The sequence below is a fragment of the Miscanthus floridulus genome, chromosome 6 (assembly GCF_019320115.1).
Source record: "Miscanthus floridulus cultivar M001 chromosome 6, ASM1932011v1, whole genome shotgun sequence".
Taxonomy (NCBI): Eukaryota; Viridiplantae; Streptophyta; class Magnoliopsida; order Poales; family Poaceae; genus Miscanthus; species Miscanthus floridulus.
Genome location: NC_089585.1, coordinates 138,997,337 through 139,012,806, shown reverse-complemented (window position 1 = coordinate 139,012,806; position 15,470 = coordinate 138,997,337). Strand labels below are relative to the sequence as shown.

At 47.0% G+C, this 15,470-nt stretch overlaps 2 protein-coding genes across 2 annotated transcripts; one reads left to right on the top strand and one right to left on the bottom strand.

Annotated features, from left to right (window-relative positions):
* Nucleotides 1-2,246: 2,246 nt before the first annotated feature.
* Nucleotides 2,247-10,670, bottom strand: LOC136461342 (uncharacterized). The gene is made up of 6 exons (XM_066460678.1): nucleotides 10,635-10,670; nucleotides 4,527-4,941; nucleotides 3,844-4,172; nucleotides 3,515-3,715; nucleotides 3,097-3,247; nucleotides 2,247-2,761 (listed from the first exon to the last, which is right to left on the bottom strand). Exons 1-4 carry the CDS (start codon nucleotides 10,668-10,670, stop codon nucleotides 3,647-3,649), a joined length of 849 nt encoding a protein of 282 aa, XP_066316775.1. The 3' UTR covers nucleotides 2,247-2,761; nucleotides 3,097-3,247; nucleotides 3,515-3,646.
* On the top strand, nucleotides 10,523-15,370 carry LOC136457118 (uncharacterized). The gene is made up of 5 exons (XM_066457163.1): nucleotides 10,523-11,138; nucleotides 12,067-12,176; nucleotides 12,261-12,632; nucleotides 13,401-14,142; nucleotides 14,805-15,370. Exons 1-5 carry the CDS (start codon nucleotides 10,862-10,864, stop codon nucleotides 14,891-14,893), a joined length of 1,590 nt encoding a protein of 529 aa, XP_066313260.1. The 5' UTR covers nucleotides 10,523-10,861; the 3' UTR covers nucleotides 14,894-15,370.
* The last annotated feature ends 100 nt before the right edge of the window (nucleotides 15,371-15,470 follow it).

Here is a 15,470-nt window from a genome sequence, read left to right as displayed (position 1 = left end):
CTCTAAGCCCTCCGGAGATGGAGAAGAAGAGAGGGAGAAGAAGAGAAGAGAAGAATCGAGTGTTGGAACACTCGAGCAAGCGTTAGCTTTTTTGTAAATATTTTAATGCACAGCAGAGCAAGTCATTAATTTATTGCCATTTTCAATCATAATATTATGATTTTTATTATAAATACTAACTACATCTATATAAGTATCAAAAAACTATTGAGATATACACTCGATGTATATATTTATCACACTTATGAGGTGTCGTCATGTTTGCTCAGCCCCCTGAATCCGTGGGCAAGGGGCACCTCCCGCCCATGCTCACTCCTAGCTTTCTCCAATTCGGTCCGTTCCCCGTTCAATGCGGTCATCGACGTCGAGAACACCGGAGTCAATAGCACCGCCCGAGGAGGAAGCTTCGAGGACTCTACAGCTCATGCTTAGCAATTTGGATGGGCTAACAGACTTTATGTGTTTCCTAAAATAGAGTGGCTAGCACCCCGAACGTCCAGACGCTAGCCCCCGTTCGGACGCAGCCCCGACGCCTGCACTCACGTCGCATCGGAAGCCCCCCGTGCTCGCATCAAATCCCGCGCCAAGGATCGCGTCTGGCCGCCCGCGACCCATTCCACGCCAGTGACCGAGTTCGGCCACCCGCGACCCATCCCGCGCCTCGATCCCATCCCGGCTGCGCCCCAGCGACAAGTCCGCCACGCTCCTCCCCCGCCGTGGCGCCATCCCCAACTGCGCCCCGTGCTCTGTCTCAGCCGCGCCCCTTCCCCCACACTAACGTCTCATCTCTGTGACATCTGTCTGACTGTTACAACATATGCAGTATATTCTTGAAACATACCTGTATAGTAATTGCAACATCCAGATGAAACATGCGTCTAAAACAACTGAAACATTTGGAACACACATTTGCAACATACGTCTAAAACAATTGAAACATGTGGAACATACACTTGAAACATGCGTGTGTAGCCATTACAACATATATGCAACACCAGATCCTTTTGGAACATCCAGATGAAACACATGAAACATACAGATGAAACACATGAAACATGCATTTGAAACGCGTGAAACATACGGTTGCAAAAGGCTCGTCAACGAGCTCGACGCAGATGCGAAGTTCGATGCCATGGAGTGACGCGGAGGTTGCCGGTGCGAAGCTCATCGATGGCACATGCCTTGGCAGTGGCCGCAGCAGGCGGATGGGCACGTGGCCGCAGCGGGCGGCACTAGTCCAAGTGGGAGGCATGATTCCGAGCACGAGGTGCGGTGGAGGCGACGAATCCGCTTCGGCATGGCGCACGACGAGCAGGGCGGGCAATAGGAGGGAACAAGCGTCGCGGGCGGGGCGCGCGTCACGGGCAGGAGCGAGCGGGAGCAGCAAGGTGGAGTGGGGCGCGCGGCGTCCGAACGGTCGGACGCCCGCGTCTAAGCATTAGCGTTCCTAAAATCATTCTCTATATTATATTATGTAACCTAGCTCAAAGAAACAAAGAGCATGGTTTAAAAAATATGAAACTATTTTCATTTTTTTAAGTTAAAATAAATTTTCTATGGATTTTTAATATTCAATTAGATTTTTAGTATTTTTAACTGCATATTTATCTAGGAAAATATTAGAGCATTTTTTTAAAATTTTTTTTTTATATTATAGTTGACGTTCAGTATAAGCCCTTGCCAATAGATGTTAGCTTTAACATGATCGATCGTAGTATGACCCGTGGCAGTAAAGCTCCGGTTGGTTTTAGCTCCTTGCAGGGGAGCTCGCAGCAGCAGCTACTCCTTATAGAACTCTAGCCGGCTTTTACTCTTTCTCCTATTCTCCTCCTAGAAACCGGCAAAGTCACTATTTGTAGCTTCTTCTCCTCCTAAAACAGGTAAATCCACTATTTCTGGCTTCACTGGCTCTAGGGAGCCATGACCGTCTGAAGCTATGCAAACTGTCTCCCCTGACTACAGGCAGAGACCGGAGATGGTAGATCCCAAGAATAAAATCTTGGATCGATCATTGTAACTCTACATTGCATTTTAAAACTCGACCTGCAGGGGTAAGCCACCCCGGACATTGCTGTAAGAGAGAAGACCCTCTCACACAGGCCGAGAAAACCCTGAACCCCTGCCCCACCCTGACACATTTTGAAACAAGCCAGGCGCGAGAGCTGGGATCCACAACTGTAGATCGCAAAATAAGATTACATACATGCAGAATGCAGGCTGTAGCTCTCTAAATATAAAATTCAATCATCACCATGACAAAAAATATATACCGACTGAATCTGTAGCTCTCTAAATATAAATTCAACCATAAACATAACAGAAAAAATAATACTGACTGAACCAATCACTACGCCTTTCTTCAAACATGAGCTGAGCATCAAGCGCAATGAAAGCAGAGGAGATACGACCCTGAAGCCTTCCAACACCAAAGAACGGGCAAAAGGATGTTCCACCCATGAAAAGATATTACATTCACCAATCACCACCTACACTAGAAACACAAACCACTCAACCAGGTCACCGAACTGTACAGCTCTTCCGCAGGTGCCTTCTTCAGCATCCCAATAATCGACTAGGTCGCGGTGTTCTTGCAGTTCAGTGGTTCATTACACATGCCCAGAAAAGATAGTTCCTCCTCCAAAGTAACAGTATACTGATTTGGTATCTCCATCTTGGCCTTGGAGCATACAAGCATCCAATTTTTTAGCATCAGCAGTTCAGCACCACAATGCTCCAGAGTATCCTCGTATCTGTCCGCATTCTGAAAAACAGAAGGCACCTTTTAGTCTCCACAACTCTGGCATGGTGGTAGAACAAACTAAACGGGAATAACAATGTCTTTTATCTAAAGCAATCACTTATTAACAGACTTAGATTTCACACCAAGCTCACAAGCTCATTGTCACAGATTTCAGAAATGACAGCCCAAGCGTTCCCAGCAAAATTTACCTTTTCTTAGCACTTTGGTGTCAGTTGTCAGTACAAAAAAAATGATATATATATCTGAATGAAGCGCAACCAGATTACATCTTGGAGATAGCAAAAACAAATTACACTGTATAAGCCTATTGCCTTGACACTTTCAGCTAAACCAACCTTGATTTTCACCGGGACTCGGAGTTTCTGAAGTTAGAACAAAGCTGCATGCTTTCTTCATGCATGCTTGAACATCTTCATGCTAAGCCAGTGCAGATAGACAGCCACAATTATTACAGGAAGCGTCAACGGCACAAGTAGACAGTAATACCTGTGAATTACGAAGCAGGCCAGTTAGGTAAAATCGTATATCAATTGCACATGCTAAGCTATTGCATGAAACTCACTCTTTCAAGGGAAACAACAACAGAACATCCATGACCATAGCCAAAAAAAAAAACTATTAGCTAATCCGATGCACCTAGTTTAGTTCATATTAATAACTAGCTAGCACAAAAGTGGACAACCTATACTCCAATGTCAATTTACAAAAGAGATACAAGTAAACAGTCATCTGTCTTGGCTTGACGTTCCTTACCAATCGTTTTGGATGGCAGCCAGGAATCGATTTTCATATGGTGGAAGCAGCTTGGACACGATGGCAACGTAGAAGAAACACACAAACAGTGTGATCCCAAAAGCAATGAACGCCGACCCGATCAGCTCATCTCTAAAAAAATGCATCTCTGCACTCCAATCTTTTGGCCTCTGATGTGCAGACCGGCGGACCCAATAAATCCTGAAAAAAATCGAAGATAGTAGCTACCATACTTGTAACTGAGTCAGATGACTCACGTCCGTTAGTTTGGGTCATTGGGATGCTCGGTTTTGCACGGCAAAAAAGGAAAGAGAAGGGGGCGGGCATACCCGGTGGCTGCTCGTAACCGGCGAGGACCTGGCATAGTGCGGCGGCGAGACAGAGGTGACGCCGAGGCGGGACACGGTCCTCTGCCACGGGCCGGACCCGGAGGTGGGGTTGCTGTGGTAGCGGAGGCGGTGGTGGTTGCCGAGGCTGGGGAAGGAGGACACCGAGGCGTTGGCCAGCAGCGCGGCCGCCTCGGCCAGGATCTGGTCCCCACCGACGTCGGTGGCTGCGAGGCGGCGGAGGAGCGCGTCGCCGGCGGCGAACTGCGACGGGCCTACTAGAGGGAGGGACAGGTGCAGTGGCGGACCCAGGATTGGAATCCAAGGTATGCCTAATCAAAAATTTATTATCTAATATGGTATGCTCCGATACAAAATAAATAAATAAATCAGTAAACGGCTCGGTAAAAAAACATAATATATCTAAAGGTCTCAGAATACCTTAAATTCAACAATTAAGTTCGAAATTGCATAAATGACAATATAAATTGTTCAAACGTAATATAAGAGATCTTCCATGAGGCTCATATTTAGCATTTGCAAAGATCCTGCCAACACATTATACATACTCTACGTCAGGCATATACCCCATTCCATTCAACACCAAATTCACAAATTACAATCACCGATTTTAGTTGGAGCACATGTATCTACTACGTACACAGACACACATACTCACCACTCACCAGAGTTGCTCAGATGTGGGGGACTGGATGCGTTGGTGTTGGCCGTTGTGCCGGAGTCCGGCAAAACGCGCAGGTGCAGATCAGCACCCGCCCAGCGCCCCAGCCGCCCTCGCGCAGCCGGCGAGCTGTGCAGCTTCAACAAGCAGCAGTGGCACAGGTCCAGGCCAGGTCGCCGCCGCACGAGCTGCGACGGGCCGATGGCTACCAGCGGCTTCTGCCGTCCGGTGGGCAGAGGCTCAGCTGCGCAGGCCGCAGGGAAGGGAGCTGCCGCCAGCCGTCCCGCCGCCCCTCTGGTGGTGCTCACCACGGTCCACGTACGGGAGAAGGAAAGCGGCGCCGAGGGACTCGGGGAGTCGGGGTCGAGCGACGCTGCGACAGGGTATCGGAATAGGGCACCAGGAACAAATTTGTTGGGCTTTCACTCACCTGGGCTTGAAGTGATAAGTAGCCGTAGATTTTTGGGCCAAATTCCAGGACTGTTCTGGGCCTATCTAGACTACCTGCTGCGCTCACCACTGGACAGGTGGCGGCAAAAGGCGAGGGACAGGAGGAGCGAGAGCGCGAGGAGGAAGATGACCGCTGATGGGACCGCGGAGATCCTGATCTGACAAGTGGAGTCTCCCACTGTAATGCCGGTCCGGGAGAGCGGTGTGGCCATAATGGGCCGATGAGTCGTGAACGCGGATGCGTCCAAATTTCAAGTGAGGCCCGTGCGGAGTTTCATAGCTTTGCTTTTTATGCGGCCCAGTCCGGCCCAAAGACAGCGTGCCCAATTTTGCCGCTGGGAGCCTGTGAGAACGTGACATCCAATACTAGTATTACTGAGTGTGCATCAAAAAAAGTATTACTGAGTGAGGTGATTTTTTTTTTTTGCGAGACGTGAGTGAGGTAATTAAAGAGTCTCGATTGAAAGTTTGAAACTGTGGACTGAGTGAGAGACATCATTTAACGTCACCCCTCTCCAAACCGACAGCCTGCTCGAAGAAGTTGACACTGGATCAAAACCCGGTGAAGTTCATTATGGCAACCCTTCACGAAGATGCTGCCATGTTCCAAGATATACGACGTGATTTGGTTTGGTAGTCTCCGATATCACACTTTAACAGTTATAATTTCTCTCTTTTTAAGATAATGGATTCATTAGTCCGACCTCTATGTCCGCGAACGAGACTCACACATTAACAAAAAGAAGAACACACAACAAAAAAAAAACTACGACCATGACACATCATGTTTCCCGACATCCTTCTTATAATATATAAAATATCTGATAATAAAAGTTTGATCATTACAAAATATTTCTAAAGACAAATATAATGCGGCCACTTTTGCAGATAGGTTTTCCATATGATTAGAGCATAATATTGTTAGTTAAAAGATAAAAAGTTTTAATTTTGAAATACATGTGTGCCTTATATTTTGAGATGATTTCGTTAGGGCATGAAGAACTCAAAGTTCCAGAACAAAATGTAAATCGATGTTACGTGATGACGTTGTGTGTTGGATTACTCAAAGATATAACTGTGCTGATGTTGCGTGATGATGTTTGGTCAAAGTTGTAAACATGTTTGCGAGAACGATACTTTGGGACGGAGGGAGCGCGATGCAAAAGCACCCTGCTGTTAAATGTTTATGATGGAGAAAGAGAAGAATCTTTTTGCTTACTTCTACTAGTTCAAACATCAAAGATGGTGCAATTTTTCCGATCAAGAGAGAACTTCGTCCCTTCCGAAAAAATACAAAAGCTGCTCGGTACAATTTGGATGCTTTAGCGATTTGAACACACGAAAACTGCACACTTGGGACTTGGGAGTGAGAAAACGCACTCGATACAGGATGAAATGAAATGGATGGAATGCAGAGCAGCAGTCGGTGGGAAGTGGAGAGCGGGTGGGGGCTACGTGCCGAAGATGACTCGCGAACGTACAGGGTGTACCAGTGCGTGCCGACAAGCCAATGAATGAGACGAAAGTAAAGAATGAATCCAGCGCAGGGCGTGCAGCATCCCATCGCATCTTATTCTTATCCCACAAGCGTGATTAATTTTGCCATCAACGTCGCAACACGGTACAACTCCTAGTAATTAATTAATGAAAACTCTCCCAGACCCGCTCGGTCCGTGAAAACATAAGACGTCTTCGTCTCAGGTCGTCGATCTCAAGGTCCTCGGAGAACCAACGACAGTTGTGGGCCCACTTGGCTCTGTGGCTCCATATGTAGTAATAAAAAAAAAATTATATATTTTTAAATGATGTATAAACTGATGGAATTAGGTCGTGTTTATCCAAAATTTTGAAAGGTGGATTACAAAAGCTACAATAAATGATTGTTTGGATCCCAGATGGTTAAAGCTATAGCGGAAGCCGTGTATATAAGGGAGGTAAACAGGACAGTACGGCCACATTTGAAATCCACCGTAATGACAGTGACAAATAGGGGTAATATGGAAGAAACCGTCAGGGCATTTTTATATTTTTTCTGTACCTATGAGCTGCTAAAAGGTGGAGTCTCTCGACTTGTGGGATTACGGAAGTTGAGGTGACTGGACTGTAAAAAGCTATGTCAAAAGCATAAGCATTTGGATCCTAGTAGTATTTGAGATCGGGATTACGAAAGTTGATGTCGCGATATTGTGAAAGCTACGCTAAAAGCAGAAGCGTTTGAATCCTAGGAGTATTTGATGAGATTGGGATTAGAGAAGTTGAGGTGGCTGGATTGCGAAAGCTACGCCAAAAACAGAAGCGTTTGGATCCCATAAGTATTTGAGATTACAAAAGCTATATTGGAAATCAGCGTGCTGCAGGCCGCAGCTGCACCAACACAAGAAACAAAACTGTGTAGCGCAAGTCTGTGTTTGCAGCAGCAGCAGCAAAGAAGCTCAAACCCCATTGTGCAGTTTGGTACTTGCTCTATCCCGAACTATAAGTCATTCTAAGAGGGTGTTTGGATCTAGCTACTAAAATTTAGAAGGTGTATCGGGAGAATGTTGTATGGGGGTGTTCGGATACTAATAAAAAAACAAATTACATAATCCGTCAGTACTCCACGAGGCGAATTTTTTAAGCATAATTAATCCGTCGTTAGCACATGTTTATTGTATCAAAACATTGTCAAATCATGAACTAATTAGGCTTAAAAGATTCGTCTCGTAAATTAGTCGCAAACTATGCAATTAGTTTTGTAATTAGTCTATATTTAATACTCCATACATGTGTCCAAACATCCGACGGGACAGCGACTAAAATTTAGGATGGGCAACCAAACACCCCCGAACTTTCTTGGAGAGTTAAATCATCTCAAGTTTGACTAAATTTATATAATAAAATAATAATATTTATGATACCAAAGAAATACCATTAGATTCTTCATTAATTATATTTTCATAGTATAATGTTATATTTTTTTAAAATTTTATCTATAATTTTAGCCAAATTTGAAATAATTTGCCACCGAGAAAGTTGGAACGACTCGTAAAATTCAAACGGGGCCTAAGTTTAACTCGAGGACGGAGGAAGTAAAATTCAAACGGGGCCTAAGTTTTTTTTTTCAGTCATTCAGGCTTCTCCATATGCTGTGCCAAACGCAGCAGGAGGCCACACGTGTGCAAAAGCTGAGGAAACATCTCCGTCTCGGCTGACGCCGACGCCGAGGCAGGCAGGGCTTCTAGAGACCTCACCTCACCTCACCCAGTCACCTGTTAGTTGCATGGTCGTTGCTGTGGCGACCAACACAAGTGGCGGCGTCTCCCCGCCTCGACCCCGGGGCCACGCGGTCAGTGACCGAGGGTCCACGCGCGCTTGTGCTAATTAATCCAGGCGGAACACTCGAACCCGTCCGTGCGCCCGGTTCCGTGGACCTGCCTGGGCTCCGGATCCACTGACCTGGAGGACCCACACGACGGTGCATGCAGAAGGATGCGGGAGCTCGTGGGATCGGAGGCCATCGGTTTCCAGGAAAGGGAGGGGCCACGAGAAAGCCAAGGCCCAAGGGGATGAGAGGTGGGGCCCGCGTCACGGGTCGCTCTGAGTCTTTTTTTTTTTTTTGATCTCAGGTCGCTCTGAGTCGAGTCGAGTGGAATCGACTCGGGCGGGTCGGGTGGCTCACCCATCCACCATCCGCCCGCACCCAACGCCAGGTCGCCAGCCAACCGGATCTCCTGTGGCGCGCACGGGCACGGCCGCCTGCAGTCACCTCCTTCGCCTAGGAGAACCCGTACTTTGTACGGGTCAATTTTAGGTATGATCAGTTCCGTGGAGCGTCACGTCAGGTCTTCTTCACCTCTTCAGCTGATCTGGTTCTCTAGAAGGTTCGGCATCAGGGATATCCCAGGGCAGTGCTGTGTGTTCCCATCTTTGTTTTTCATTTATCGCGCCCACAACCTCTCATTAGCTTCCACCATCACAGCCCGTCGGACTTGATTACTTGAGTCGAGAGCTTCCACTTTTTCAGTAGTAGTACTCGTGGGAACTAAGCTTTGTTGTTTATATTTGCGGTGAAATCTGATCACACTTTCCCGGATTTATTTTAGAATTTAACACAGTGGTAGACAACATGACATGTCCGTCAACAACGAGGTGTTTGTAATGATTTCATCAACCTGGAGATCTTTTGTTTAGTCCATTTTTAGAGGTGCTCATAGATGTATTTTTGTGTGTTGTGTTCATAGGGTGAGTGTGTACGTACTTATATGAGGGTCTTGGTCAATAACGTGTTTCTAAAAAAAGATTAAAATCACTTATGTTTAAGTGTACCGTATGTTTTAAGATCATATACTTTTTATGGTAAATGCTTCCTCCATCCTAGAAAATGCCATTCTAAAATAGTTATCGGCCAAATTATCTTAAATCTGTACCAAAATATATTAATATTACCATACTAAATAAGTGTTATTTTTTATGGAATCTATACTTTCACAATATATCTATTTGTAATATTAAATGTTATTTTTTTTGGAAAATGCTTAATTAAGCCTGCGCACGCTTTTAGCGCTGGTGCCCGCACGCCTTCCACCTCCCGTACTCAGTCCGCCCGTGCCCGCACTCAAAGCCGCCCGCGCCCACGCACTCTCTCTCTCTCTCTCTCTCACCGGCGATGGTGACCAGAGACTACGGCCGGCGAGCTCCTCCCGGTGGCATCCTACCCGCGCCCGTGGCCGCCATGTCGGAACCGGCGGATCCGCGCCAGGTTGGTCTCCTCCTCCTCTCTCTCCTCTCTCCCTCCTCCTCCTCCTGGATCTCCGAGGTAGGGTTCCGGCGAGCTCTCCCTATCATCTCTTCCAACTCCGATGGGCTATAGAATGGATGGCCGTGGGGAGGCAGGTAGGCCAGGCAGTGGGGATGGTCGACGGGCGGTTTAGGGGAGCTGACGACGGCAGGGGTGGCCAGGCCGAGTCGGGGCGAGGGAGCTCCGGCCATGGTGGTGCCGCCGGGGGGAGGCAGGGAGGGGGCGAGCTACGCGGTCACGGAGCTCCGACGAAACCCTAGCTCGCCGCGGCGGGGCGGTGGCTGCGAGGGCGCCGGAGTCGGGGAAGAAGTTCTGCTGTTTTTTTCAACAAAAAACTGTTGTGCAGAGATGTGTGCACAGAAGCTCCAAATCCTGCACGCGCATGCTATAGTAAAGTTCTTTTTTTATAAACACGACTAAAATAAAAAGTTAACTCTAACCAAATCCAGGACTGCATCCTTCAAGTACAAATAAAAGGTCTATGGGCATCTGAAACACGGTGAAAATGACCATAGAAGATCCTGCCCTACCAAACGCCCCCAATCCCAATTTCAAAATCTTCAAACCATCCACCACCAAAAAACCAAACAAAAGACAAGCTAACGAAAACAACCACAGAGATCAATCAGAAAAAGTTCAAAAAGGCATAAATAGTCCACACTAACACAACCAAAGAACCAAATTAACGGCTTTAATAAACCTATCCACGAGTCCTTTATACCCGCTAATAACCTAATCACTCCTGACTAATCTCACTCTCTCTCCCTCAAAGTCTCCAACCGCCGCTGCTCTCTCTCCTCTCTCCTCTCTCCTCTCTCCTCGAGCTAGCTCTCGCTTCTCCTCTTCGGCTGCATTCGCATTCCATTTCACCTCGCTGCGGTTTACCTCTCCCTTTCTCTCACCTTCCTCGCCCACCTCCATCGCCTCCTCCTTAAGCAACGACGCGGCGAGCGACCCGCGACCCTAACCCTAGGGAGAGAGAGCCACCACCAGCAGCTGGGCCGACCGCACGCACGCGCACCCACGCACTCAGCGGCGGCAATGGCGGGACGCCCCCTCACCCCTCGCTCGTCGGCGGCGGCCGGCCGGGATGCGTGAGATCGCGGCGCCGGATGGGGAAGGACGCCGGCGAGGCGCAGCAGCATCCCCCGGACGGGGCGGGCGGCGGCTCAGGCGGAGACGCAGGAGGAAGCTGGGCTGGTAGCGCCCGCCGCTTCTGCTGCTGCGGCGGCGGAGGAGGCGGAGGAGCGGCGAGGGTGGTTCGGCTGCAATGCGTGGCTGCGCTCGTGCTCGGGGTGGCCGTGCTGCTGTCGGCGCTCTTCTGGCTCCCGCCCTTCGCGGGGCGGTGCGGCGGCAAGGAGGGCCCGGATCCGGGCGACGAGTTCGGAGGTGAGCGCTTCCCCCGCATTGCGAGATCTCGGTTCCGTTCGGCCGCGGTCGCCGAGTGGCCGGTTGTATGCTCGATCTGCGTTTGCTTTGCGCTGGGAGTTCGTTGGTGGATGCTCGGCTTTGGATCTGGATGTTCGCGGTGAATAGTTGCGGTTTCGGGCTGGAAATTTGAATTACCTTTGACTGCGAGGAACATTGTGGAGACGTTGCGTGTTCGGGCAAGCTGGATCCTCTAGTAGAGCTCTCTGTTCTCTATTGATGTGTACGGCCTGCAAATTTAGTCGCGTATGGTTCGTTTTCTGCTGGATGGGTGATGCTTGAGTTTGATCTGTGCTGCTTAGGTGTTGGGCAAGTGTCGGTGCTCCTTTTCTGGGGGGCGAAATGCCGTTTTAGGGAAATATTCAGCCAAAATAAGTGAGTCGTTATGGGTTTGGGTGGAAAAATTCGAATCAAATGCAAGGAAGGGGCCTGCTTTGGCATCTGTTGGTGCTATTTTTGTAAACATGGTAGGTTTATACAGGCAACAAAGCTTTCTGCTAAAATGGGGCTACTATTCTCTGCTCTGGTATGTGGCATTAGGTAATGGCTAGGGACTAGGGTGCGGTCAGTAGCTATTTTGTGTTGTTTGCTGATTTGTGTAGCATATTAGATTCCTTCTTTCGTTAAATTTGATGATGCCAGGGATATTGATTCTGCGTGCCTTACTAGATTTAGTGTGGCCACCTAGCATTGTGTTATGCTGCTATTGGCTTATTGTGGATGAGTTTGCATTAGTCTGTCGGATACTCGGATTGTGCATTGGTTTTTTCTATTCATCTTATTTGCTGTGGGATGGACCGACTTGCCATTCCTTGTTTATCCCCGATAGATCAGTAGACAGAAACACACCATTATAGCATATGTTTACTAATGATCCTATATTTTGCAGCTGCTATAGTGGCAAGCTTTAGGCTACACAAGACATTTCCTGAGCTGAGTGGAAATAAATCCCAGCTCGAATTGGATATTTATGAGGAAGTTGGCATTCCTAATTCCACAGTAGGCCCTCCAATTCCCTTGATCTACACTTCGGTTGATATTTTCATCCAGTTGCGCTAAACTGACGCTCAAACTTCTATACAGGTGGTTGTGAATACGCTACATCCATTAGATGGATCAAACTGGACAGACATCATCTTCAACATTATCCCTTTCCCAGAGAACGTGACTATATCATCAACATCGTTGAGCATCCTTAGATCAAAGTTCATGTCCTTGGTTGTACGGCAGTCAACAATCCACTTGACTGAGCCCCTTTTCGGGAATTCATCATCCTTTGAAGTAATTAAATTCCCAGGAGGAATAACAATCATCCCTCCACAAACTGCTTTTCTTCTTCAGAAGCCCCATGCAACTTTTAATTTTACTCTCAACTATCCAATCTACAAACTTCAAGACAGAACTAACGAGTTAAAGGATCAAATGAAGGCAGGACTACTACTCAATCCATACGAGGTTAGTTGTACCTTCTGGCCTAATTTCTATGTGTTTGTCTGCATTGTCTGTTCAATTTGATAACATCAAAAGAGGAAGCTTATGTACATGTAAGATTTGTTCATTTGATTCTTCTTCTAGCAACCTTAATTATGCCAAAAGCCTATAGACATTTGGTGATTCTGGCACTCCACAAGTTTATGCATATTTATGCAAAATTTGCATGCAAGTCCATACAGTAGACATATTGCATATAATCTTGTAGACATATTGCAATCTCTGACGAAAGTTTATGTCATTTACTTATTAATTTGCTGGGCATGTGAACCATGTACTGTAGGCATATGGCATCAGTTCACATACTATCACAAATATAAGTCCATACAGGGTTACCCTTAGTAAAAAAAATTACCTTTGACAAGCAATATGGCATTATCTATAAAAATATATGATCCTAAATGAGAAGTGTTATACACAATAAAATTGGTTTTTCATCATAAATTTTGTAATATCAAAATTTTGCTGTCAATCTATATAGTCAAAGTTAAAGAAAGGGTTCATTGAGGACAAACCTAGATAGAGTTATATTTGTGATCACTAGAAGTAAAAAAGTATAAAGCACAGATAGTTGTTTGTACCTTCTTTTTTTTGTTTGTGTGGTGCTTTGGACTTGTCATTCTATTCTAAGCCAAAAGGAAAATTGAGAAGCGAGGAATCGCCTCGCCTAGTAGTAGTGTACCTTCTCTTTCCTTTTCCTGTCAATTGAGTTTCAAATATTTTGCATTGCAGAATCTGTATATCAAATTGACAAATTCGCAAGGTTCAACAATTCTCGCTCCAACAATTGTTGAGACCTCCATTGTCCTCGAAGTTGGAAATCACCAGCCATCTGTTCCAAGGATGAAGCAGTTGGCACGGACAATTACCAATTCATCTTCATCCTCGGGAAACCTGGGTCTGAATCATACAGTATTTGGCAGGGTAAAACAGATTAGCCTTTCATCCTATCTTAGGCATTCCTTACATAGTGGAGGTGGTTCTGATGCACCGAGTCCTGCACCCATGCATCATCATGGTCATCACGGCCATCATCACCATCACCACAGTCATGACGACAACAGGCACCCAGCTCCTGCTCCTGCTCCAATACATTTTCCTATGCCACAACCCAGATATGGTGCTCCACCTCCATCTGGGTGTCCATACAGCAAAAACAAGCCAAAGAAAAGAGGGCCTGTTACACCAGCTGCTGAGCCTGCAGCTAATGATCACCGATCTGCTTCCATTGCTTTACCACCACATCCATCGTCACCTTTGCCTGCTAGTCGTTCTCGACATGGTCCCAGTATGCAGGGTGGATCTCCTGTTCCTTCCCCTCCTGCTATACCAGAGCCACCTTTGCCCACCGTTTCGTTTGCTCATCCACATCCTCCAAGTGAACGTGGAACAGGGATAAGTCCTGCTCCAAGTGAAGAGGCAACACGAGCAGGTCCTGTTGGGATGTCACAAGTGGCACCTGCACCTCATTCATGTGAGTTCCTTTTCCATTTATACTTTTGCAACTGTGTAGATTGTTATCTGAAAAGGCACTTAGTTTATCTGCTCCAGACTTCTAGAATATGCACATAGGAAGTCAAAATTGTGCAAAGGTTAACAAGCCTAACGTTATATACTCTCATGAGGGTTTGAACATTTCATTTGAGTATTTTTCCCCCCTTCTTAGTCGCAGTCTGTGCTTGTAAGGATATAAGACGATGTATCCCCTTCACTTAATCCCACATCTGATCTTATTGCCTAGTCGCCTGCATAATTAGTTGAGGTTAAATTAGTAAATTCTTTTTATCTCCCTGTGAATACTGTTTGCATTGCTTGATACATAACTGTTAGGAAGAGGAAGTTTTAGGTTTTCCATAATGGCATATATGGCAATACAAAGTGAATCTTTTGAAACTGGCATAGGGTGATAGTTCTGGTTAGTTCAACTACTGGAGAATAATGCAGTGCTCCATTTATTTTCCAACTATAGGTAGGAAATCATATCGCTGACGAGCTAACAGTAACACAACATGGTGTTGACATATAGTACAATTATATAGTGAGCCCATCAGGCCATGAAGGCACTCATTACCATGTTCACCTCATTGATACCAAAATAGCCTCTTCGCTGACTACATGATGTTTGTGGTATTGCAGCTTATGCCACCAGGATGCAGGACGATGTTCCCTGCCGCTGGGTCCTTTTTGTCCTCGCGTTATTCGCTCTAAGGAGCCTGCTACGCTGAAGTACACGGCCGGTCGACCAGATGTATATCAGCAACCTCCACCGACGTACGTCTAAGGAGAGAAGAAAGACACGGGGCTCCACCGGCGGCGCGTCTGGTTCCAGGCAACCATCAGCTCCCGGGGGCGGGTGGCCAAAAGAGGCCCTTCTCCCCTCGGCGGGCTGTCACACTTTCTCGTTGCTAGTTGTCACTGCATGTAAATATGGGGGGATGGGATGGGATGGGTATAAGGCAAGGCAAACCGCAGGACGGGCGGCCGTGCGTCGTGGTCAAAGCCACAAGGGGTGGCAGGCCCTTGTGTAGCGCTCGCCTCTGCCCGCCCCGGGTCTGCCGCCGTGTTTGTAGTGTACTCCTGCTGCTGCTGATGCTGTAGCTGAACTCGGCAGAAGCGGGCTCGTCAAGTGTAAAGACCTCCAGTTTCGTGGAGGTTCGTCTCGCATCCATCCACGCTCAGTTTTTCTGTGCTATCCTATCTTATCCTGCAGTGTTTCATGGTGCTCTGATCTGACTGCTTAATGCCGTAGAATGAAATCGTCGAGCTCTGTGATCAGTGGTCACGGCTCCTTCCGTTCCATGC

Coding starts and splice junctions, on each gene's coding strand:
- LOC136461342 (XM_066460678.1), bottom strand. CDS start 10,670: ATGGAGGTGGGCGAGGAAGGTGAGAGAAAGGGAGAG. Junction 4,942..10,634: donor AAGGTGAGAGAAAGGGAGAG/GTAAACCGCAGC, acceptor GGTGAGTGAAAG/CCCAACAAATTTGTTCCTGG. Junction 4,173..4,526: donor CCCACATCTGAGCAACTCTG/GTGAGTGGTGAG, acceptor ATTTTTGATTAG/GCATACCTTGGATTCCAATC.
- LOC136457118 (XM_066457163.1), top strand. CDS start 10,862: ATGGGGAAGGACGCCGGCGAGGCGCAGCAGCATCCCCCGGACGGGGCG. Junction 12,633..13,400: donor TACTACTCAATCCATACGAG/GTTAGTTGTACC, acceptor TTTGCATTGCAG/AATCTGTATATCAAATTGAC. Junction 14,143..14,804: donor GGCACCTGCACCTCATTCAT/GTGAGTTCCTTT, acceptor GTGGTATTGCAG/CTTATGCCACCAGGATGCAG.